The sequence below is a fragment of the Paramisgurnus dabryanus genome, chromosome 5 (assembly GCF_030506205.2).
Source record: "Paramisgurnus dabryanus chromosome 5, PD_genome_1.1, whole genome shotgun sequence".
Classification (NCBI taxonomy): domain Eukaryota; kingdom Metazoa; phylum Chordata; class Actinopteri; order Cypriniformes; family Cobitidae; genus Paramisgurnus; species Paramisgurnus dabryanus.
In genome coordinates this window covers 38602300-38626870 of record NC_133341.1, presented here as the reverse complement: position 1 = coordinate 38626870, position 24571 = coordinate 38602300, and the positions used below count along the sequence as shown (strand labels likewise).

Genomic DNA, 24571 nt, shown 5'->3' with positions numbered 1-24571 from the left:
GATGCAATGTTTTGGATAATTTTTTCAGACATCTTCCTGCGAGCTAAAAGCATGTTTTATCATTTGCTATTCAAGTGGGTTAACTTTACAGTTAAAAGAACGACTGTAAGTAATTTATTAAGAGATTTTAGAAATTGCAACTGGCTTTTGTGTACTGTAGTCTAAGAAACTTCAAAGCATGTTAGAAACCGAGGGAACCCGCTACGGGATAATCCAATGAAAAAATACCCACCGATCCACTGGCAAATAAGAATGTACAGTATATGAAATCTACATATCTAATGTATGCAAATGAAGTGATGAAGAAACACAACAATATCTGTTTGTATTTTTTACAAGCTTGCATGAATTATTTTCATGAGGCAGATGGTGAAAATCATCACGTCCATTAGTCAGAAAAGAGCAGAACATTGATATTAGAAATCACTGTAAAGATAATCAACAGATGCTAATCAGATGAGATGTTCATGACACACAGAAGTGTTTCAAAATGATGAACAGAAAGACAAACAAATGATTAAAAAAAAAGTTGACACTGGCAGATTTGTGATTTTTAAAAGTATTTACTTGTACTTGCAAAGGCGGATCCATTTTTTTTATGTCTGTACCTTTAAATGCAAATGAGCTCCAGCTCCTCACTCCCTTACCAACAGACAGTCAGCACTTTCAGTTTATATAAATCTGATAAATACAGTCCGAGACAATAGTATAGCTACGTGAGTGCTACAATGTGCTAACACACAAACACATTTAGAAGTCAGTCAGTTGCTGTGGGCGGGGCTTTATCAGTGTGACCTCACATTGATCAGAGAATCAAAACGGCATGTCTCATGAGACTGCTTTGGTTTAATGGGGATTAAAACAGAAAGAGTGGTTGGATTCTTTTCATTTTAGGGTGGTTGTGATCACGCACTGCCGACACACAATTATGTCCAAACACCTTGTAAAAGTGGACTTTGCATATTAGGGGCCCTTTAAGTTGGGTTGAGTTTATATTACCCACATTATATTTAAATCTCTATTGTTTGTTTAAACAATCATTCTCTTAATGATTCATGTAGAGACAAACATGCAATGATCTAGAGAGAGCTGAAAACAAATGACCTGCAGAAAGCTCTAATCAAACAGAAAAACACATATCAAATTAAACTAGGAGATAAAACAGAATTATACATAACACAAGTAAAAGCCTGTATTAATTATGAAACATCATTTTACAATTTTGTTCACATTGGCACTTTTATATAAATTCCACAAAAACATTATATAAACAGACACAGTATAATTGTTAAAAACAGCCTAATTGATTTGAATGATGTGATGAAAAGAGCGAGTAATAAAGCTGCTTAATAAAACAATCAAATGAATTGAGGATCAGTGCTGAACTCAACATACAGTGGTCACAATACATTATTTCAATAGATCGCAATAGATCTATCTATATATCCATCCATCCATCCACCTGTCTATCTCATTTGTCTGCTTGCATATTAACATCTATTTGGCAACAGTGTGGACTTTGTAGATGCAATCATAGCTCATTCTCATACAAAAGTCTTATACTGTAGGTACGGTGGACACAAAAGCTTGTTTCTTTGTGCAGGTTATTGTCCAGAAGCAATTTTGGATAAAACAATGAAAAATTTTGGCAGCCAGTGAAAGTATAATAGATGTCTATCCCAGTGGCGGCTCGTGACTGCTCATCCGAGGGGCGTTAATTTTAAAATAAGTGTTTGGAGCGTCATGTGTGTGGTTCCTTTTTCCAACATATGTGTTCTACGTGTGGAGAGATCCTGTGTGCATCACGTGTTTTGTCAAAATAAGTGCCTGCTGCACAAGCGTCAAAAGAGCCGCCCACGTTCACAAAATATACGTAAGACACACCCTTAACACTAAACTCTGATTATGTATGAGATTATGAGAGTATCTGGCAAACGCGAGCGTGTCTTTTATCATAAACCCTTTAGACGCATCTGCAGCAGGCACTTATTTTGACAAGACAAGTGATGCACATAGGATCACGTGATGCGCAGAATACAGTACATATTTTAAAAAAAGGAACCACATACATGAAATGGCCTACATACATGTTGTGAAAAACTTCGCATCGAGCGCCCTCGAAAAAAAAGTCACCGGCCGCCACTGGTCTAACCATAACCCAAAAATAGACGATGTGCATACTTGAGAAATACTTGAGAAAAGAAATGAAAGCAAACACCTTGAACACCAGTTGACTTTGCTGACATGCTGGAATATCATACATCTCCAAGTTATTTTGGGTAGAAGTGGGTTACTCATAGCTGGACTATCTGTAATTTCACTGTTTTGTTTTTTTGCTTGCTGGGTGTTTATGGTGCAAAAACCTTTGACTAAAATAGTTGAAGGCATTGTAAGTGACTTGCCAGACAGGAATGCAACTGACCATGGAAAGCATCAAGCCTTAGACTGTAAGTTTATCTGATCATTTATAGGTTTGCAATGTGTTTATAGTATAACCATGGATTTATAAAACTCATTTTGGCGCTCATTTCAGAAGTCCTCCTAAGGTCACATTTATGAGCCATTGCAATTGTACAGTACATGTATTAAAGTAAGGAAGTGTAATAATTAAATGCTATCTATACTAGGGCTTTAACGGTTTATCTCACAAATACGCATTTTCTCAATGAATGAATTTCAATGAATTACGGTGAAATCCCGGCACATCCGAAACTAGGGGACGCTCTCGTGCAAAAACTCCAATTGTGCCACAGAAGAAGTAGCATTACAAACACTATTCAAGGAAATGTCTACAGGAATATTTATATAGCTGTTCTTTAAATTGTTTCAGGTATTTTCATGATAATAAAGAATATTTTGAATGATTTTGTTTAACGAGTGTTGCTTTTTTAAATGCACGTTATAAACGACTCATAGTGATTTTAGATTGATAAGGACTTCCTACTGATCACAGAGCCGTAATACACGCACAAGCTGTGCATGAAACACAGAATCGCAGCCTTGCGATGCAGAATTGATTTTAGACAGGTCTTTTTAATGGGACACTCGATATATTGTTACAGCCCTAATCTATACTTTATATTGGCAGTTACTATTTGCACATCAGTATTTTTGTACATTAACAGAATGCAATGATAACAAAAAAGTCCTCAGACATCAAACGCCCTTCTGTTATTTTATTCACCACGGCCATCACAGCGGCATCACAATCCATGTGTCACTGTGGAGGGCGGCGTGACCAACAGGAGGTGACATTTGGAAACAGTCTGACTTTAATGATGTTGGAATTCTTTTAATGAACTTCAGAGTCTGGTCAGAAGATAATGTCCTCGTGCCCTTTCCAACGCTGACATATCCACAGTTACTCGCGAAAGAGAGAGAGAGAGAGAGAAGAGAAACAACGATGTAACCTGACGGATGTGTGAAGTTTGTGAAGGGCAGAAATCTGAATGCTCATTGGTGGATAGAGTCAACCAATTAGTCAAGAGACCTGCTCTCTCTCTCTCTCTCTCTCTCTCTCTCTCTCTCTCTCTCTCTCTTTCTCTCTCTCCCTCTAATACGCTTTGCAAACTTTTTTGAACACTTTATATAGTAAAAAAAAGTTTATGTTGTCTTCTCTAGTCTTTAATCTACTTTCACAATGTTTTATTGATGTAACCTTTATTATATTAATGTTAATCATTACCTACTTTACTGTAGTAAATATTCACTGTAGTGATTTGGGATTTTGCACATGCAGTCTAGCTGATATCAGCTGAAATGCTTTAGTTGTAGAGAAACTGATTACATTTTAATGAACGATTACAAATGACTTTATTCTGGTAACGAGTACTGAGGTAATAAAGACTTTGCACAATAATTCATAGTTTTCAGTCATGTGACCTGAAGGAGAAAACATTGGGCATGGTGGCTTACTGTACACTGGGCTCTCCGTGGATACACAGCACAAGCTGATCAACTTTCCTTTTGTTTCAAGACACAAATATTTGCATCGCCTCCCAACAGAAGAAAAACGAACATGTGAACACAAACTGCAAGTTTTGGGGACTTGTGATTCATTTACGGCAGGCACCCGCTACCGTATTTCAGAAACTGAAAATATCCCTGCCAGAGCTCGACTTCTGTGATGTTTACATCTATCTTGTGAAGAATCTCTCACCTCGCATTGCCGCCTGGATGAAATCGTACAAAAGTACAGACAATATAATATATATGTACTTCCGTTATATCAATGTAAACTAATAACGTTTATCAGGCTTAACATAGGGCAAATGATGGCAGATAAACCAGACTCATTTATTTCCTATGAAGAAACGCACAAAAGTGGCGTGTGGTTGCGTCTATCGGAGGATACAAAGTTTTCCGATCCGATAGGTGCTTTAGAGAACCCAGTATCACGGAGTTGCATATAAATAGCACAAAGTGTGAAAATCGTGCAATCTTTTTTGTCATTTTATTGGTTTCTCTCTTTTTTTTTGCTATTTTTCTTACAATTTTTGCTTGGGTTTAGGGTTAGAACAACTTTTTGTTATATAAAAATGGCATCCTACCCCAAACCCCAGTTCTAACCCCAACTTCAAGCAACCATGGCTTAAATATAGACAAAAACATGGAGAAACCTCTGTATTAAATAACCTCCTTAAGCAAATCTGAAATTTAACCCTAAACCCAAGTGAAAATGGTTTAAAAAAAAGAAAAAAATTAAGAAACCAATAAATAAAACAACAAAAAAGATGCGCCGTTTAAGTGAATAGGAAGGACTAGCGTATCATATGCACGCCAAATTGGAATTTGGCGTATGTATTGCACGATTTTCACACTTTGTGCTATTTATACCCATCTACATGAGACTGGGTAGGCTTTAGATGCATTAAACAAGTCTCCTTGTCGACTATTCGACATTTGGCCAAACGAAATAAATCCCTCACTTCGTGACCTGACGGACAGCAGAAGATAGAAATGTTTTGGCCTTCAGGGGGCGTTCCCATAACATCATGTGAACATACAGAAACGTGTATTAAAAAAGTAAACCGTTTCCGTTTCTATTGACCGGGTTGGTTTTCAAAATGTAAAACGTCACATAATAAATGCAGTCCAGTCCACATAATAGGAAAAATGCCGTAGATGTGTTAGATAAAGCACAGATGAAGGTCTAACACTAATAACATGAGCCGTGAGTTAAGAAACCAGCTGTCAGATGGCAGAAAGGTGTGAAACTAAGACATCCCAGGTGATAAAGAGCAAAAGACTGAGTATGAGAGCAGTGCTGAGCTTATATCCGTGTTAAATCCTCTTCATTCATCTGTGTCGTTCAAAAGCAGACGTCAGAGGAGTTGTAGTGGAAAGAATTCATTTCCATCGTGACTGTCTCAGGCTGGATAATCTGTCTACAGCAAACATGAGCAGACATGAGACGCGTGCAAACACACCAGAACAAACACACATGACAGAGAACTGCATTCACGAGCACACGCTTCAATCAAACACAACCTGCCCTGAGTGAATATTAACATTATATTCGTCTTATATTTGTGCTGATGTGGTTGCAGAATCGCTAGCACGACGTCTTTGTGTCTTCTAGTCGGGCCAGCTTAATGTATCTCTGCCCTGCCCGTCGGGCCATCTTAGGGAGGAAAAATATATTTTAATGCTTTTGCATTCTTGGGTAATTATATCGTATGCAATTTGTGCATCAGGTATGGAAAGGTCTTGCGTTTGAATGCACGCTCGCTTTTTAGTTTCCCTTTCCATTCGCGATCGCTCAAACTGTACAAGGAGCGCTCACTAATGATTTGTTATTGATGCTCTTGACCTGTTGCGCACAAATTCCTCCAATGTCATCTTGTCATTCATTACTATCCTCACTTAGGAAAAGTAGTCTCCCACAGAAAGCTTAAATGTGATATAGATTGCATAACAGTTACTCACAAGCTAAGTACAGAAGCACACTTTCATTTCAGAAACTCACATACGGAGTTGCATTTCCGACAACACGCACTCATTCTCCATCTCATGTCTTTACCAGACAGACACACACAAAACAACTTGACATGTATGCTAGGAAAAACAATTATTTATGTCTTGAAGTGAACATAATACGTTAAAATAGCAGAGCAAACATTGTGGCATCAGTGGCCAATGGCTTTGAATTGTTGGCAAAAGTTTGCATTTTTTTTTTTTTAACTAATTGAGGAACCCTGTGCTATGCCGTCAACATCAAGTGTTTTTTTTATCTGTTCAGAAATGTTAAGTTTAGTGAGAAGCAAATATGATTGTAATTTAATTCTTTTCTATAATTATGACTTGTGTTTTGATAGATGTTTGCTCTCAATATTCTACATAAAAAATAATTAATAGTTATTTTTATTCAGTCTACTTGCATGCATTTTGGGCTACCAAAAACTGAAAAGTGCCTGCCCAAAGAGCTACCAGGAATTTTGCGAGCCCTGGGTTGGGGATTATTTAGGCCAGCGGTTCCCAAAACTGTTTTTCCAGCGCACCCCCTTCTATGTCCCAACCGGGTTGCCGCACCTCCAATCCCCACTTTAAAATAATAATAATAAATTATAGTTTTTTATTTTAAATAAAAGCAATTACAAAGGAAATGTTTACTCTTCATATTTTTTTAATATTTTACGGAAAAATTAAATTACATTTTATTTATATAGCGCTTTTCACAATTGGTAATTGTTTCAAAGCAGCTTTACATTAATAGAAGCAGTGAAAAGCACAGAAAAAATCGACAGATAGCATAACATAATACAGATAGCATAAGCAGCAAAATTTGCTGCGCCTATGAATCAACATTATAAGCGAGCGTATTACTAATGTAACGTATAGATACGGGTGCTAAGTTAAAGGGATAGTTCGGCCAAAAATGATATTAAACCCATGATTTACTCACCCTCAAGCTGTTTGAGTTGCATATGTCCATCGTTTTTCAGACAAACACATTTTCAGATATTTTAGAAAATGTTTTAGATCTTTCAGTTGATTAAATGTGAAGTTACGGGGTCCACGACCTTCAAGTCCAAAAAAGTGCGTCCATCCTTCACAAAATAAATCCAAATGGCTCCAGGATGATAAACAAAGGTCTCTGAGGGTAATCTGCGTGGTGTTGTTGTAGAAATATCCATATTTAAAACTTTATTAACGTAAATAAATACCTTCCGATAACGCCGCCATCTTAGACTCCTCTGTATTCAGGAGAGAGTATTAGCGTAGTGTACGCACTTTTCTTAGTGACGTATGACAAATTTGGAGGGCGGGGACACAGAGCAGCAGCAGAGTAGCCTCCGTAAGCTGCGTAAAGCTCTGATCTTGAATGGGGACGCAACTAAGATGGCGGCGCTACCGGAAGGTAGTTATTTAGTTAATAAAGTTTCTAAATATGGATATTTCTACAACAACACCGCGCGGATTACCCTCAGAAGACCTTTGTTTATCATCCTGGAGCCGTTTGGATTTATTTTGTGAAGGATGGACGCACTTTTTTGGACTTGAAGGTCATGGACCCCGTAACATTACATTTAATCAACTCGAAGATCTAAAACATTTTCTAAAATATCCGAAAATGTGTTTGTCTGAAAAACGATGGACATATGCAACTCGGACAGCTTGGGGGTGAGTAAATCATGGGTTTAATATCATTTTTGGCCAAACTATCCCTTTAAGCCAACGACACTTAAAGAAACAGACCGCCATTATATTTTTACTCTCGCGCAGCCCCTGGTGGCAGCTCGCATACCCGTACCACACTTTGGGAATCACTTTGAGATTTAGACTTCAAATGAAGGATGACAAACCGCCGGTCTGCTTTACACATAATATTACCAAGTCACCAAATTCTGTTCCTCCAAATCTCCTGCTCATCTCACAGCAACCTCACCACTGACTCAACGTCTCTGACTCTCTATTACTGTACATGTACATTTCATATACTGTAGGCGTGAAGTATCTGAAAAAACTCAGTCACATTCACACGTTGTAGTTTCACACTTTTTAGTGCTTTGCCCCCCGTGAATCAAATAGCTGGTGGTGAGGCAAAGATGTGCAGGCCGTAATAAAAAACCTTTTACTCATAATGAGGTTTTATTTTTGTACTTTGTTCACTCGACAGACTGTGAGTCCTGAATGTATTTCAACACCATTTCGTGTAAGAAATCATGCGAAGAAAAGAACGGAATTTATTATTTTACATTTCAGTTTCAGCCAAACATGATGTCAATTAAAACAACAATGCAAACGGTTTTATAACATTATGCATGTATTTATTAAAATCACTAAAGCCAGGTTTAAAAATGAACAAGTTTGAATGATGCGTTTAAAAAAAAATCATAAAAAACGTATAACATTAACAGATTCTCGGTCTATTTCTTACACATGGCCATTTGGATGTAAATTAGATTTGGAGTTTGTAATAATTCTCAGTGGCTTCCTCCTGATATTCATTTCATAATTTATAACCGTAATGAAATGAACAGAATGACTGTATTAACCCAGAATGTCTTTATTTCAGTACCGAGCCGAGCACAGATATGCCACAGAGACGCTGACGCAAACTGTGTGAAACATGCTTGTGTTTTCATAAATCTGACAGCATGACATTTCTTACATTTGTTTGCATATTGATAGTATTCGCATATTACATATTTTCATATCGGTGAGAGCTCAATGTGTTTTGTGTGTGTGTGTGTGTTTCTCTCTCTTACCATCCCCATCTGATGTGTTATTGTCTCCTGAACCTGAATACATCCAGTGATGGAAACCAAGCAAAACATAAACATACAGGACCTGGTCATTTATCTGACCAGCATGTGGGTCAAAGCCTTTCCCCGGGTGTGATATCGGCTTCGCAAACATCTGATGCTGTCATTGTGGACGTCTAGTGGACCCTGAAATAAGGCCGATGTCTCTCCACACAGTAAGTCAGATATCTGATACATTTAGCTTTCTGTCTCAGAGGATTTAAAGCAACACACTGAGTGAGTTTCTCCAGCTGGACTCTGTATTAAAAGACCTCAGACTGAGCTGAGATCCATACAGGAGGTTCAGGGGTTGAATACTGAACACGCCGGTGAGTCACAGGTAAGAATTTCAATAGAAATATCTGGAAAGGTCTAGAAATACATCTGTTTATTATCAAATATTTATGATGGTGATGGAAACTGATAACTTAAAGTACAATAAATAATGATTTAAAGGCTGTGGGGTTTCCCTCATAGTTTATGTATATGAATGTCATAAAGATATACACTAACAATTTTGCAGTGATTTCATTGTAAATGCAAGTATTTGGCTTCTACACAAACAACACTGGAGCTCAAAGCGTGTTTAAAAAGGTTTACAAGTAGCAATGGGGAAAGTGCTTTATTAAAACCAGAGGCAAAAAACATGAGGAAGGTAAAGTACTGCACAATCCAACAGACATTCAGTAACACACATAGACTGATATTCACAACACAGCATGCACAAAACACTTCCACATTAAATTATTCAGCCTTTTAGCCAAAGTGCACACACACACACACACACACACACACACACACACACACACACAAACACACACACACACACACACACACACACACACACACACACACACACACACACACACACACACACACACACACACAGAGAGAGAGAGAGAGAGAAACAGATTAATGGTAAATATGATTTGATTGTAATTGTGGTCTTTGCCTCACATACAGTTAACGGTTGACGGCCGGCGGCGTTCTGCAACACTTTATTTAGCAGACAGCCGTCTCTGCTGCCTCAGGATAACAGCACAATGATAGCTGTCAATCTTTAACTGCATTAGGAGTTTTACACCACTTCTACATATTATTTGCTTTAAGCAGCTAATAATATTGTAAGATATTCAAATAAATGAGAACATTAAAAAATTCTGTTGATTTTACATTCTAGTGTGAATTCTGAAAGAACCGGTTTCAAATCTACATCTATACATAATTCCCATAGGACTACATCTGAAACTATTGGTGAAATATTTAATAGCACTTTTCCAAACCTGAGTCGTCTGTCTGCTGTCGAGTGCCAATTTACTATAGACAGAACCTTCACCTAACGGAAAACTGTCACCTATTTTAACATTCTACATCCCAACAACTGCTTAGACACAAATACTGTTGCTTACACGTAAATATTGCTACTTGCACAGAAATGAACACTCACACATAAATACTGCTGCTTACATGCAAATACTGCTGCTTACACACAAAACCTGCTTACAAACTTATACTGCTGCTTGCACACAAATATTGCTGCTTACACATAAACACTTACAAGTAAATACTGCTGCTTAGACGCAAATACTGCTGCTTACAAACTAATACTGCTGCTTGCAAACAAATACTGTTGCTTACACGTAAATATTGCTACTTGCACACAAAACCTGCTTACAAACTTATACTGCTGCTTGCACACAAATATTGCTGCTTACACATAAACACTTACAAGTAAATACTGCTGCTTAGACACAAATACTGTTGCTTACACGTAAATATTGCTACTTGCACACAAAACCTGCTTACAAACGTATACTGCTGCTTGCACACAAATATTGCTGCTTACACATAAACACTTACAAGTAAATACTGCTGCTTAGACACAAATACTGTTGCTTACACGTAAATATTGCTACTTGCACACAAACGAACACTCACACGTAAATGCTGCTTACACGCAAATACTGCTGCTTACAAACTTATACTGCTGCTTGCAAACAAATAATGTTGCTTGCACACAAATATGGCTGCTTGAACACAAATACTGCTGCTTACACACAAAAGCACTGCTTACAAACTAAAACTGCTGCTTGCAAACAAATACTGCTGCTGGCTAGCAAATACTGTTGCTTGCACACAAATATGGCTGCTTGAACACAAATACTGCTGCTTGCACACAAATACTGCTGCACACACACAAATACTGTTGCTTTCACAAAAATACTGCTGCTTAAACACAAATACTGCTGCTTAAACACAAATACTGGTGCTTAAACACAAATACTGCTGCTTAAACACAAATACTGCTGCTTTCACACAAATACTGCTGCTTAAACACAACTACTGCTGCTCACACATAACCACTGCTTACAAACAAATACTACTGCTTGCACACATATATTGCTGCTTATGCACAAATACTAATGTGTGCACGCAAATACTGCTGCTTGCACACAATTACTTCTGCTTGCACACAAATACTACTGCTTACATACAAATACTGCTGCTTGCACACAACTCTCGCTGCTGACACACTAATACTGCTGCTTGCACACAGATACTGCTGTTGGCACACAAATACCGCTGCTTACACACAACTACTGGTGCTTACATACAAATATTGCTGCTTACATAAAAATACTGCTGCTTACACAGAAATACTGCTGCTTCCAAACAAATACTACTGCTTGCACACATATATTGCTGCTTACACAGAAATATGGCTTGCACACAAGTATGGCTGCTCACACACATATATTGCTGCTTACACAAAATACTGCTGCTTGCACACAAAATCACCTCGGGTTCGTGCTCTGGCATCTAGAAAGTGAATTACTCTTTTAAATGTAATTCACTTATAAAATTTGGTCGCGCTGATATTTCTCAGACGGCTGTATAATGTTGGTCTTAAGAAGCAATTTAGACAGAAAGGTACTCTGAGATTTTCTGAACCAAGGCTAATGCATTTAATTTCTATCCAACATATATTATCTATACATCTTGCTTTCTCATAAAATGGACTCTTAAACCTTGAACTCACTTTAACTCTCTGAATCAAATTGTGGTTGTGTATGAATGAATTGAAAATCTTCGAACGCGATGGTGAGGTGCAGAATACACAAACACTGCCGTCTCAGACGCTTCCTCCACACATCTGACATGACTGACAGTCATGAGTGAATATCCCACCATTAAACTCCAAGAACACGTTCAGACCCCACATAATCAATTTAAAACAACTCACAGCAAAGCACAGAGAAAATTCACATACTGAAAAAGCTACAGCATCACATCTGTCTTTCATTGACTGGACAATAATTTAATATATAAAATAGGTTAGCTATCAAACCTCATCACATCACATGGCTCTGTTTATCATCTAATGGGTTAGAAAGTACAAGCATGTATCTCTTTGACAGGTGATTGACAGCATCAACAGATGAGTAGCAGGAGAAGGATTAGTAACACACTACTAAGTGGTGATTTTTAAACTTGTATTTAGCTTTAATAGAAATGTTTGTGTTTTGACACGATTTTTAATTTTAACTGTGTGACAATTGTGTTAAGAGGCTGTTTGAAAATTACAACAAAGGGAAAGTACTCACGATATGATTTTGTGATTTTTCTGGATTGAAATGACATCCACCTAAATGTTCTTGTTTGTGAATGATGAGAAATAAAAATGAGTGTTGGAGAGCTAAAGTCCTGGAGCAGGCCTGATGCCAGGGAACTGCTTCATTATTTATTCAGGCCTGAAGCTCCTTGTGTTTGTCAACATCACTCTGATAGATCTCCATCCTTCATCCAGAAACACGTGCCAACATCAGCACCACAGGCTGCAAACCCCCAGTGCCAATAAAAATATTATAAGCAACACATCTGTTCAAAAACATTAGATCCGTCTTAAAACAGCAGTTTGTAATGTAAGTACTGCAAATCAGAATCTGAAATGGAGAATCTGTACACACACAGCCCAACCCAAACCAGCAGAAAACTGACAGCTATAGTTTCAAGAAATTCACATGACTACAACTTATAGTGGGAATGCAAGTTTTTGCATGCATATTTTACAGTTAATAGTGTATTTTTTTACTTGTTAAATCAGCTTTGTAATGTAAACCATTATAATAGCAGCAAAGGTTATTTAAGTCACTGAATAGATGTAAAATACTGTAGTTGAAATCAAATATTGACTTTAGTAAACAAATACAGACAAACACAGCATCTCGCCAATAAATGATTCAATAATCTAACAAACATTTCAACATTAAAGGGGACATATCATGGAAATCTGACTTTTTCCATGTTTAAGTGCTATAATTGGGTCTCCAGTGCTTCTATCAATCTAAAAAATGTGATAAAATCAACCCAGTAACTTAGTTTTGGTAAACCATTCTCTGCAAAAATGTAAAAAATAGCTCATTGAAATTTGTCTCCCCTTGTGATGTCAGAAAGGGGTCTTATTGTAATAATAACACCCCTTAACCTGCACTATCCAACCACAACACAGCCATTTAGTGCAGAGATCAGCTCATTTGCATTTTACCAAAACAGCATATTTTTGCTGACACCTACAAAGTCAAATCAGAAACTGAGGAAAGCGTGGATTTTGAGTCATTAAAACGGCAACGATTACAAGGGAGACAAGATACAGCCATTATTTAAAATAATTATTTCTCTGGATTTACAAATCCTTGGGAGCTTTTGGGATAATGTAAGTACACAGCTAAATTAAATATATCACACTGTGCAAGTAAAGTTAACTCGTCAATTAAAGCCCGGAATACACTGCACGTTTATTGGCTGTCCCAGACGAAAGATTACCATCGTGAAACTATCGTCGCGATTTCTGTGATCGTGGCTCTTCATCGGTGGTCCTATGTCGTACAGTGAGAGAGGTTCAAAGACGCCCGTTTTCCTGGTCTTGCGTCCAGATATAGCCTACAATAGTTTTCTGACAGTGTCAGAAATTCGGCATGATCAACGCACCGTGTGTGCTGCTACGACCTGCGTGCTGGTATTTGTTTACCACGAGCGCATGCTGGTGACGTTGCGCAACATGTGACGCTGCCGCCGAAGCTTCCAGGTCATCATCGTACAGTCTACATGCCTCTCCTACCTGAGTTTAAACGATACATGTCGCACAGTGTGATAAGGTAATGATCTTATAGGAGGGCAAAAATCGTGTAGTGTTTTCAGGGCTTAAGAGAAAACGCTTCCCTGCCAATGACAAGTTTTTCCATCAATCAATATTTCTGCTATTATCCACCAGGTGGCGCTTTTACCCAACTTATAAAACCTGGAAATATCCCAATATGCAGAGTTCAGACTGCACGATTTTAGCCCTGATTCTGACTCGCCGACAGGTTTTGAGAAATCGCAGACAAATGCCCAGATAACAAATCAAAGTAGGATGAAACGTTTTTTAGTTTGAAAGCAGAGGCTCTGTTCATTCATTTGTTATATTGTCTGTTTATATATTTAAAGAACATTTTCTGGAAGACATTACACTTTTGTGAAAATCATAAAAAATGCTGGGGCTGGCTGGCAACTTTTTTTAAACGCTGGCGGGGAAACAGTTAAACATAATGTTTTGTAGGAAGAATATTATATTGTCAAAGTCATTTTAATGTTTTCCTCTGACACTAAAGAGCAACAGAACGTCTCGGTTACGTATGTAACCCTCGTTCCCTGAAGGAGGGAACGGAGACGTCACGTCGTGACCGACGAATTGGGAACTCGCTTAGAGAGACCAATCTGCTTCGAATACTACTAAAACGCCAATGAACTTGGCATTGAGATATTTGCATAATGCTGGCGCCGCCCCGCCAGGTGCGTATATAAGCCACAGGTGCAAATATGGAAATTAGCTTCTTTTTCGCTGAGAAAGCCGGAAAGTGTGACCGGCCGATAAACAGCAGGGAGCAGCCCTGTGGCGACGGGACGTGACGTCTCCGTTCCGTCCTTCAGGGAACGAGGGTTACATACGTAACGGAGACGTTCCCTTTCAGTCGGTCACTACGACGTCACGTCGTGACCGACGAATTGGGAATCCCTACCAAAACGCCACTGAGGGCTGACCTCTTCCAGTGTCTGCGTAAAGCCCTCCGGTTCCACTTAAGGATAAGGAGAATTAGGTTTTAAGGCAGAAGGCCGGGCACTAGATGTTCCTTTAACCCCACAGTAGTGCTAGCGACTGGGAAGCGCCCTATCTGAGCGGTATAGGGACGCTGCGGAAGCCACCGCCCTGTTAAGGGCTATTGGTGGGCGAAAGTCAACCGTAGTTGAGGTATAAATGACAGCCGTGGCTGTGTAAGCAAAGCAGTGCTCTGCTGAGGGAAACGTGGGCTAGTAGGATTAACCCCACGGAAAATACTCACAAAGGAACCCGGTGGGACGCAATGTGGATGCCCGAGCCAAACACAGGTTCGCGAGGATGCAGCTAGTGAGAGGCTGGCAGCGGATGCTCCGCAACATCAGGCTGCCAAGGCAGCGGAGGAAGGCAAAACAAATTATTACGCGTTTTTGCCTTGGTGGCCTTCCATACTGAGCTCAGTTTGGAGCAGCAGTCGGAGGCTGCAAGCCGACCTGCGAGCCTGTTCTCTGTGCTTCCCCTAACGAGGAAAGGGCACGAGAGGAGACAGGCTCGACACGAACACTAAAATCTAATGAACGTATTAGGTGTCGCCCAACCAGCAGCTCTGCAGATGTCTGTTAGCGAGGAACCACGAGCGAATGCCCAAAATGAGGCAACACTTCTAGTAGAGTGAGCTCTCAAATTAAATGGACAAGGAATGCCCTGCAGATTATAAGCAAGGGCGATAGTATCAACTATCCAATGAGACATCCTCTGCTTAGTGACAGCTTTCCCTCTCTGCTGACCACCATAACAAACAAAGAGCTGATCTGAGGTCCTAAGGCTTTGTGTGCGATCCACGTAGATGCGTAACGTTCGTACGGGGCATAATAAAGCCATGGTTGGGTCTGCCCTCCTCCGGGGGGCAGCGCTTGCAAGCTCACCACCTTATCTCTGAAGGGAGTGGTGGGAACTTTGGGCACGTAGCCTGGTCTGGGTCTCAGTGAGACAGCAGGACCAAACTGAAGGCACGAATCGTCAACAGAGAATGCATGTAAATTCCTTACTCTCTTCACGGAGACCAATGCTAGCAGGGTCAGAGTTTTCATTGACAAAAACTTCAGACTCGCAGACTGCAAAGGCTCGAACGCGGAACCTGTAGTAGGGCTTCAGCACCATGGACAGGTCTCAGGAGGAATAGAGGGAGGGCGCGAGGGGTTTAGCCTGCGAGCGCCTCTTAAAATCTAATAACCAAATCATGCTGCCAACTGATCTGCCGTTAATAAGCGAGTGATGAGCAGAAATAGCGGCGATATCAACTTTAATGGTGGAGGGTGACAGCCTACCATCTAACCTATGTTGAGGATATATAAAAGCACAATGTTAAGCATTCTCTGGGGTCCTCGCGTTGCGAAGAGCACCAGGTGACGAAAAGGGTTTCATTTAAGCGCGTAAGCCCGTCATGTGGACGGTGCTCGTACCGCGTCGATGGTGTTAGATACCGCTAGCGATAAATCACCTAAACCTTGCGCGCACTCAACGACCATACATGGAGATCCCACAGGTCGGGGCGCGGGTGCCATAATGTGCCCCTTCCTAAAGAAAGAAAGTCCTTCCTAGGGGAATTCGCCAGGGAGGGGCTGTCGCGAGGAGCGTTAACTCTGAAAACCAATTCCTGGTCGTCCAGTATGGGGCGACTAACGAAAGGCTCTCCTCGTCCTGCCTGACTTTGCACAGTGTCTGTGCAATTAAGCTCACTGGAGTGAATGCGTATTTTCGCGTCCCCCGCGGCCAGCTGTGTGCCAACGCATCCACGCCGAGGCTGCCCTCGGTTAGTGAATAAAATCCGGCGACAGTGGGTATCGTCCGGCGACGCAAACAGATATATCTGCGCACGACCAAACTTCTTCCAAATTAGCTGGACCGTCTGGGGGTGGAGTCGCCATTCACCGGGGCGCGCAGCTCGGGAAAGCGCGTCTGCCGCTGTATTGAGCGAACCCGGGATGTAAATGGCACGAAGGGACCTCAGATGCTTCTGACTCCAAAGGAGGAGATGACGAGCGAGATGCGACAGGTGACGAGAGCGCAAAAACCGCCTTAACGGTAAATAACGCAACAGTCGCAATGTTGTCGGTGTCGGCTAATACATCCTTCCCTCGCATCTCCATAGCGGAGCGTACAAGTCCCAGATATACAGCGCACCGCTCGCGGCAGTTGGGGTGCTATGCACACCCCTGAGACTGCAAGCCCGTCATACGTGGCTGCTCATCCCGTGCTGGGGGCATTGTATGTGCTACAGAATGCCAGGAGACCCGACTCAGGGGCATATCTTGCTATCGGAAATGCTGGGTCTGCCACGGGGTAAAATTGAAATGACACGCAGGTGTAATGGTTACACAGTGTATGCCGTTGCGCAACGCTCTCCTCGAGACTCGATCGTAAAACCAATGCTGAAGCGGTCTCATATGAAGCAGCTCGAGCAGTGTCACAGCCGCAGCATGCTGCCATATGTCCAAGAGCTTCTGAAATTGTTTCAGAGGGACCGCGTACTTCCCTCGAATTAAACCGAGGCAAGTCAGAACTGACTGGTTGCGCGCTCTTGTAAAACACGCCAATAAATCGATCGAGTCTATTTCCAAAAAGGATCCTCTGCACGGGGCAAAGTTGCTCTTTTCCCAGCTGACCTGATGACTTAAACGAGCGAGATGCTGAAGCATTAAATCTCTGTGTTCGCGCACGTCTGCCGAGAACGAGCCATTATAGTTGACGTCAATATAAGCAGAATACGAACAACGCTCTCTCTCTCTGATATTTTAATGCCATGACTAGCACTTTCATGGAGACACGGGGAGAGAGAGACAGCTCGAATGGTGTACTTAGTATTAGTATGTCCACTCCATGAACGCAGAGCGAAAAACGGTCTAAGGCGAGGGGAGATGGACACATAAAGTACACGTCTACAGGTCTATGCTGCAAACCGATCTGAATATTGAAATACGAGCCTCGGCGTGTCATCCTAAAGGATCACACTTGTAGAGCCGGTGTGTAAATAAATCGGTCGTAACCCACCGCGTATTTTGGGTACTATGAGATAAAGGCTGGAAAAACCCTATCATCATTCTCGGTAAGAGGGACCGGCTCGAAACGTCCTTCGCCAGCAGGACATCGACTTTTGCACGCAGTACATGTGCATCGGACGCTTTCACTATAGTGAAACGAATGCCCGAGAATTTGGGGGAGTGCCGGTAATTGTATTACGTAACCGAGGCGGATAGTGCGTAAAACCCAACGAGACGGGCTGGGAACTGAAGCGAAGCATCCCGGGACCGTACGAGGAGAATTAACGACACTACCGAAGTACCCGCGGTGGGGCAGCGAAGCGAGACAGGTGATACTGCCGGTGCGTCTGCTGTGACAGCATAAACATCTACAGTATGTGTGTGTGAGACACTGACCTGAGCCCGCTGAGGGTGACGGTCGTCTGGTCTCCTCTGCGGAGAGCGCAGACTCCGATGAGGGTGCTGGTGGTCCGGTCTGCTCAGTGGAGAGCTCGGACTCCTCAGGACACCCGCTGGCGATAGAGGAGAGGTAGAGTGAGCAGGTGTACGCCCACGGCTCTCTCGATCCTCCGGAGACCTGGAGAGGAAAGAGGAATGCACTCTTATGTGTGGTTAAGTGGGTACCGGCTGGACAGCCGGTGGAACATATGCAAACCAAGGATTTTCCACCCGACCCTCTACCGGGGGAAGGAGCGAATCACTGTCTCCTGAAGAGTGATCCTCTGCCACTCCGGGTCGCCCGTCTCTGGCCACTTAAACTCCCGATTTTCACGGGAAGCGGCTAAGCGGGCGGGGCGAGCTGCTGACGACCGGTTCCCCTGCGCTGCCGAGATGGGGTCCGAGGAGGGGAACGGAGGTGGCCGCCGCAGAACGCGGACGGCGAGAGGCAGACTGAGGAGCCGGCGTTGGTGGACCAGGGCAGCTCTCATCCGCCGGGGCACGACCTAGGAGATCGCCTCAGTCTGCGCAGCGGAGCTGTACGACTCCCCGGGCTCGCCGAAGAGGCCGGTCTGTGAGACAGGAGCATTCATGAAGTTGTTCCGTCATATAAGCCAGACATAGCCAAGGGTGGCGATCTTGAACACTGTGGTGGACATCGCACGACTGAAGGTCGCGGCTTCCCTCGTTTATCTCTAAAGCCTCGTTTGGTGAACCTGCAGTACGTTAATGCGTGCAGGGCTGAAGCCGCGTCTCCGCATGCCTGATGGGCAGCGCCCGTAACCGGACGACTGTCTATACAAACACGGGAGGGAAGGGTTGGGTGGTCCCTCCAGGAACGCAGCTGCATCGCAACCCCCCGCTCAACTGAAGGGATCCCCCCTTAGCGGCTCCGTTAGTGAGGGAGATGAGGGGTGAAGCTGAACGGCCGAGACGGCCGCAAATCACGTCAGCTCTTCGTGCCGTCGGGAAAGGCAGGCACAGGAGGTGAGGACCGTAGATGCCCGGACAGCTCCGAAGTACCAATCATGTGGGCGGGACGGTTCGGGCGGAGAGGGATTAACCCCTCCAACTCTACCGTTTCCGCCGCTCGAGCGGGCACGGCCGCCATCTCCGGGACGACTCCGCCTCGGAGGGAAAAAATGGGCACCCCTCTGATGCTGCAGAAGTGACGGGACCAGAAGGAGGTCCAATGGATTCGGCAGAAATCGCAGAACACGACTCTGCAGTCTCCACCGGAGCCTCAACCGGCTGAGGATGAGAAGGCCGGTAGGTGAAGGACGCATCCTCCGTCCTACTCAGCGTAGTGATGCGAAGAGCGTCCTGCAAGCGCTTGACAGCCGCACCATGACGGCGTTCAGCACTGCAAAGGCGCGGACGTCGTTCCCGTAGAAACGACAGTCGTCTCCGCAATCCAAGAGGGTTATGCTCTCACAGAGAGAACAAAAGCTCTCCACGAACGCAGCCTCGGAGTGCTCGATGCCCAAGCACGAAGACAGCGCTCGTGACCGTCACTGGAATCCCTGTACTTCTCGCATCCAAGATCGCACAGAGGAAAAGCTATCCTGAAAAGGACGCTGATCTCCGAATATACGAGAGAGTGGCTGTCTTTAAAAAGACACAGAGCTCTCACGTATCACTCTTTAGGGAAATCACTCTTTAGGTGCTCAGCTGATGATGCGCACAGGGAGAGGCAACGCACACACTAAACTCAAAACAAAAAATATGCAGAGCAGTGGAATACTGCGAGCGTCCGCTGTGTCAGTACTGCTTGTCAATCAACTTCAGCAACCGTTCCCAGAAGAGCAGAGAGTAGCTTCTCAGTAGCAGATAATGCCGGCTTTCGAAGCGAAAAAAGCTAATTTCCATATTTGCACCTGTGGCTTATATACGCACCTGGCGGGGCGGCGCCAGCATTATGCAAATATCTCAATGCCAAGTTCATTGGCGTTTTAGTAGTATTCGAAGCAGATTGGTCTCTCTAAGCGAGTTCCCAATTCGTCGGTCACGACGTGACGTCGTAGTGACCGACTGAAAGGGAACAAAACTTTCCTAAAGACCTGTTTGTTTTTAGAGTTTAAGTGTGAATTAATCCAGTTTCATGATGCTAAGATCGAAAGGTTGATTTTCAGGTGCATTGATCTAATACTGAGAAAGCATTTAAATGTTGCTGTATCAAGTGGAAACCCCTGAAATGATGATGAATACTGTGTGCTCAGAACCTGAAGGCTTTTCTAAAAACAGATGTATAATTTAAAAGCTGCCTGACACACAGGGTTAAACAGATTCAGAAATAATACAATTATAGACCTATCTGTAATATCACATCAATTCCCTCTCTCTTCTCTGTGGGAATGATTAATTCGCCGGTCACTGAGGTCTTACACAGATGAATGGAGAATATTTAACTCTTTAAAATTTCAACCAAAAATAAATAAATAAGTATTGAGAGTATCAGGTGGTACCCCTGACAGTCATGTCACACCTCCATCACCTGTCATGTACTTCACATCCGGTAAGTACAGATCTGATGCTTTATTGGCTTTAATCAGATCACAGTATTTATTTTATTTTTCTGGTAGAAACCCTCGTCCGAGTGCTTTCTGTTACCAATTACACTGAATGTACAGTACTCTTGACTAATGACTAAATCAAATACAGACTGTAAAATTTAATCTACACTGTTAAGAAACTCGTGTGTCTCTTTCATGGGCGGGAACAAACCAAACTGAGTACTGTTCTGGGAAATACTTTATTCTTTTGCCGAGAAATTCATGAAGAACATGAATAATGCTTTGAGCTATAGCCTAATAAAAACGTCTGTGTCTAATGTGCCATTTTATACTTACTGAACACTGAAAACTGCACATCACTCGCCTTAAAGCTTTAGATTTATATTTTACATAACCATACTGAAATAGACAGAAAGACAGAAAGAAAGACTTACAAACATACAGACAGACATACATACATACAGACTTATAGACAAACGGACAAAAATTGACTTACAGAAAACAGACAGACTTACAGACAGACTGACAGTCAGACTTATGGACTTACAGACAGACTTACAGACATACGGACAAACAGACAGACTTACAGACAGACATACACACATACGGACAAACAGACAGACTTACAGACAGACATACACACATATGGACAGACAGACAAACTTACGGACTTACAGTCAGACTTATAGACATACAGACATACTTACAGACATACAGACTTACAGACATACTTACAGACATACAGACTTACAGACAGACTTACAGACAGACTTACAGACAGACTTACAGACATACAGACTTACGGACTTAAATACATACAGACAGACAGATAGACTTACGTATTTACAGACATACTGATACACAGATAGACTTACAGATAGACAGACGGACTTACAGACAGATGGACTTAGGGGTTGTGTACACCAAAACTTTTACGCCCGCGGCCGGCGCATGTTTTCAATTGTTTCCAATGGAAGCTCGGCGTTTTTCAAATAAGCCAGCAGCTAGCGGGTTTTTTCCGCGCTGAAAACCGGCGCTCGGCGGTTTTTCCGTGCTCGGCGCTGAGCGTTGAGAGTTGAAAGAGATTCAACTTGGGGAGAAAAGCTCCGCTCATCAATGTCAGTTCTCACACGGCCGCCCAATCACAGTGGAGGAGGGGCGGGACATTACCACAGCAACCAACCGGCTCGCAGCTGAAGTATCACAGCTACCAAAGTGCAGAGCGGAAGAAAGCTGGCACTCAGCTGAAAAACAGCTGGCATTCGGCGTCCTCAAGGCGTTTTCAGACGCGTTTAAAAGTTTTGGTGTGTCCAGCCCCTTACAGATATACAAACAGACATACAGAGAGACAGATATGCATACGAACAGACAGACATACTTACAGACATACAGACATACAGACTCACAGACAGATGGACTTACAGACATACCGACACACAGACAGACTTACAGACAGACAGACGGACTTACAGACAGATGGACTTGCAGACATACAAACAGACATACAGAGAGACAGACATGCATACGAACAGACAGACATACTTACAGACAGACAGACAGACTTACAAACAAACCGCTACGCAGACAGACTTACAGACATATGGACAGACAGACTTACAGAAAGACGTACATACCTATGGTCAGACATACAGACAGACAGACTTACAGACAAACAATCAAACCGACAGACAGGATTATGGACTTACAGACATACATACAGACAGACATATAGATATGCCTGTACACAAATACTTTTTCCTCTTGCATATTGGATATACATCCTCCATCCTGACAAAGCGCCCACATGGTAGAGAAATCAAACTCATCAGTATAATTCAGGTGACTTTATATCAAACCCTCCTCAGATGTGCTTAAACACGTGACATCAGTTTCACTTGAAAGAGATAAATAGGAGCGTTTCTCATTTCAGCCTGTGACCTTTCATTTTAGTGTACATGCTTTAGGTTTCTGGTTAACCCAATTTTAGAGGTGTGTGAGGCTTCAGGGATTATACAGGATGTGATAATTAAAGTCAAAAGTTAAAGTTTGATGATGAAGGCGAAAAGAAAGTGTCTTCTCTTAGCATGCCAAGTAAGACGTGTACCTGGAACAACATTTCATCAGATTTCTGGGTCAGAGTTTAGTCTTAAGACTCTGCTTGTGGCATTTTATTTCCCTCGAACTTTAGAGTATTAACTTGTGAGGTTCTTTCATCTTTACAGCAATGGAGCTGAGTTCTGCTTAGTACAATGCAATCGGTTTGCCCAAAGCCATAAAATAAGATTCCTCTTACCTCTGTTATCCATACAGTGTTTGTGATTGGACTCTCCCATCACTTTCCCCAAACTGTCCACGCTGTGGGTTCCCTGGCTGCACAAGTCATCATCCAAATGAACCTTCCCATCCAGCAGGTGTCCGGGCTGCTCGTCCTCCTCGCAGTCGCAGTCGTCCAAGATAGGCGTCTCTCGGATGGGCACGCCGATGACCGAGCTGTGCTGCAGGGGCCTGGATCCACGAAAACTATCCCTGCCCTGCGGAGGTCCCAGCAGAACAGATGGGATGTAGTGGATCTCGTGAGTGGCTTCTGTGCTGGCGCTCTTCTGAGGAGCCCGGCGGCGTCTGCACCAGCGCTGACGGGTGTACAGGACCAGCGTGAAGAGAAGAATGAGGAGAAGTAGAGCGATCAGACCACCCTGGATGAGAAAGAAGAAGAGATGTCCATACTTAGCCAACAAACAGAAACTTCATGACTCTTCAAGAGAAGCCCAGCATGAGCCCAGCGATGGGCAAACTGGTAATGATGGCAGCTGAAGAAAAGCTAATGGTGTGTTGCTGGAAAAGCAATGACTGGACACCAAAATCAAAACATTAACAACCCTTCAATTCAGAAGACAATAACGGAGATAGAAGTCATTGTTTTGTCCTCAGTGACTGTACTTTATAATTCAGTAACTATTAGAGCTCCATCATCATGCGCTGACCAATTTAAACCACAACAGTTTCCTCTGTCATCCATCCTCCCTCCGTCTCTCTGTATCACTGTATAAAAGAACTCGAGTGCTGTTATTAATATCTGATTTAAAATATTCCATCTTCATGAGAAAAAACAAACCCCTCTCAAATTACAGCTCACGCACTGCCGGCTGTCCATAAATCATACGGCGGTAGATGGGCATTTTCGATGGGAACCATGCAGCCCTGACCAAATGTGTCCATTAATCTCCCGTAACAGCTCAGCCAATGAAAGTAAACTTCCCTTAAAGTTAAACGCGGAGAAATGAGAAAGGCCAAGCCATTCTTTAAACTTTGAAACACTCCTGGGACTCTCGGCGCACAATGTCTGATGTTTTAAGATGGAAAACAATGGAGCCGGTCGGCAAATGTTATGAATGGAAATGGAAACGCTACATCCAGATGAAAGAATGAGACTGTGAAGTAAAAATCTCGTCTGTGTCTCATAATTGGAAAAAATAAGGGGAAATGAGGACCATAAAATAACAAAGAAAAAGACCACAGTATTGTACTGTAACAATGAGTATGGTATGAACATGGTACTGCAAAATATCATTTTTAATCATTTGTAATGGTGTCTTGTTTTCCTGTAAAAACCCAATCTGCTTGCAATAACCTCACAAATATGTTATATAAATTCTCAACATAAGAAACAACCAATGGGAAAGAGAAATAAACTTCCCTATCTGTTATCTGCACCTGTGCTTCTCAAATCAATTAGCTTTC

The 24571-nt window shown here is 42.4% G+C and overlaps 1 protein-coding gene across 1 annotated transcript in view; it reads right to left on the bottom strand.

The window, feature by feature from the left end:
• Positions 1-24571, bottom strand: part of LOC135774117 (astrotactin-2-like) — a 387641-nt gene that overhangs the window by 253902 nt on the left and 109168 nt on the right. The window contains exon 3 of the mRNA XM_065284005.2: positions 23127-23526. Within this exon, the coding sequence (XP_065140077.1) occupies positions 23127-23526 (400 nt within the window). The remainder of the gene's footprint in view (positions 1-23126; positions 23527-24571) is intronic.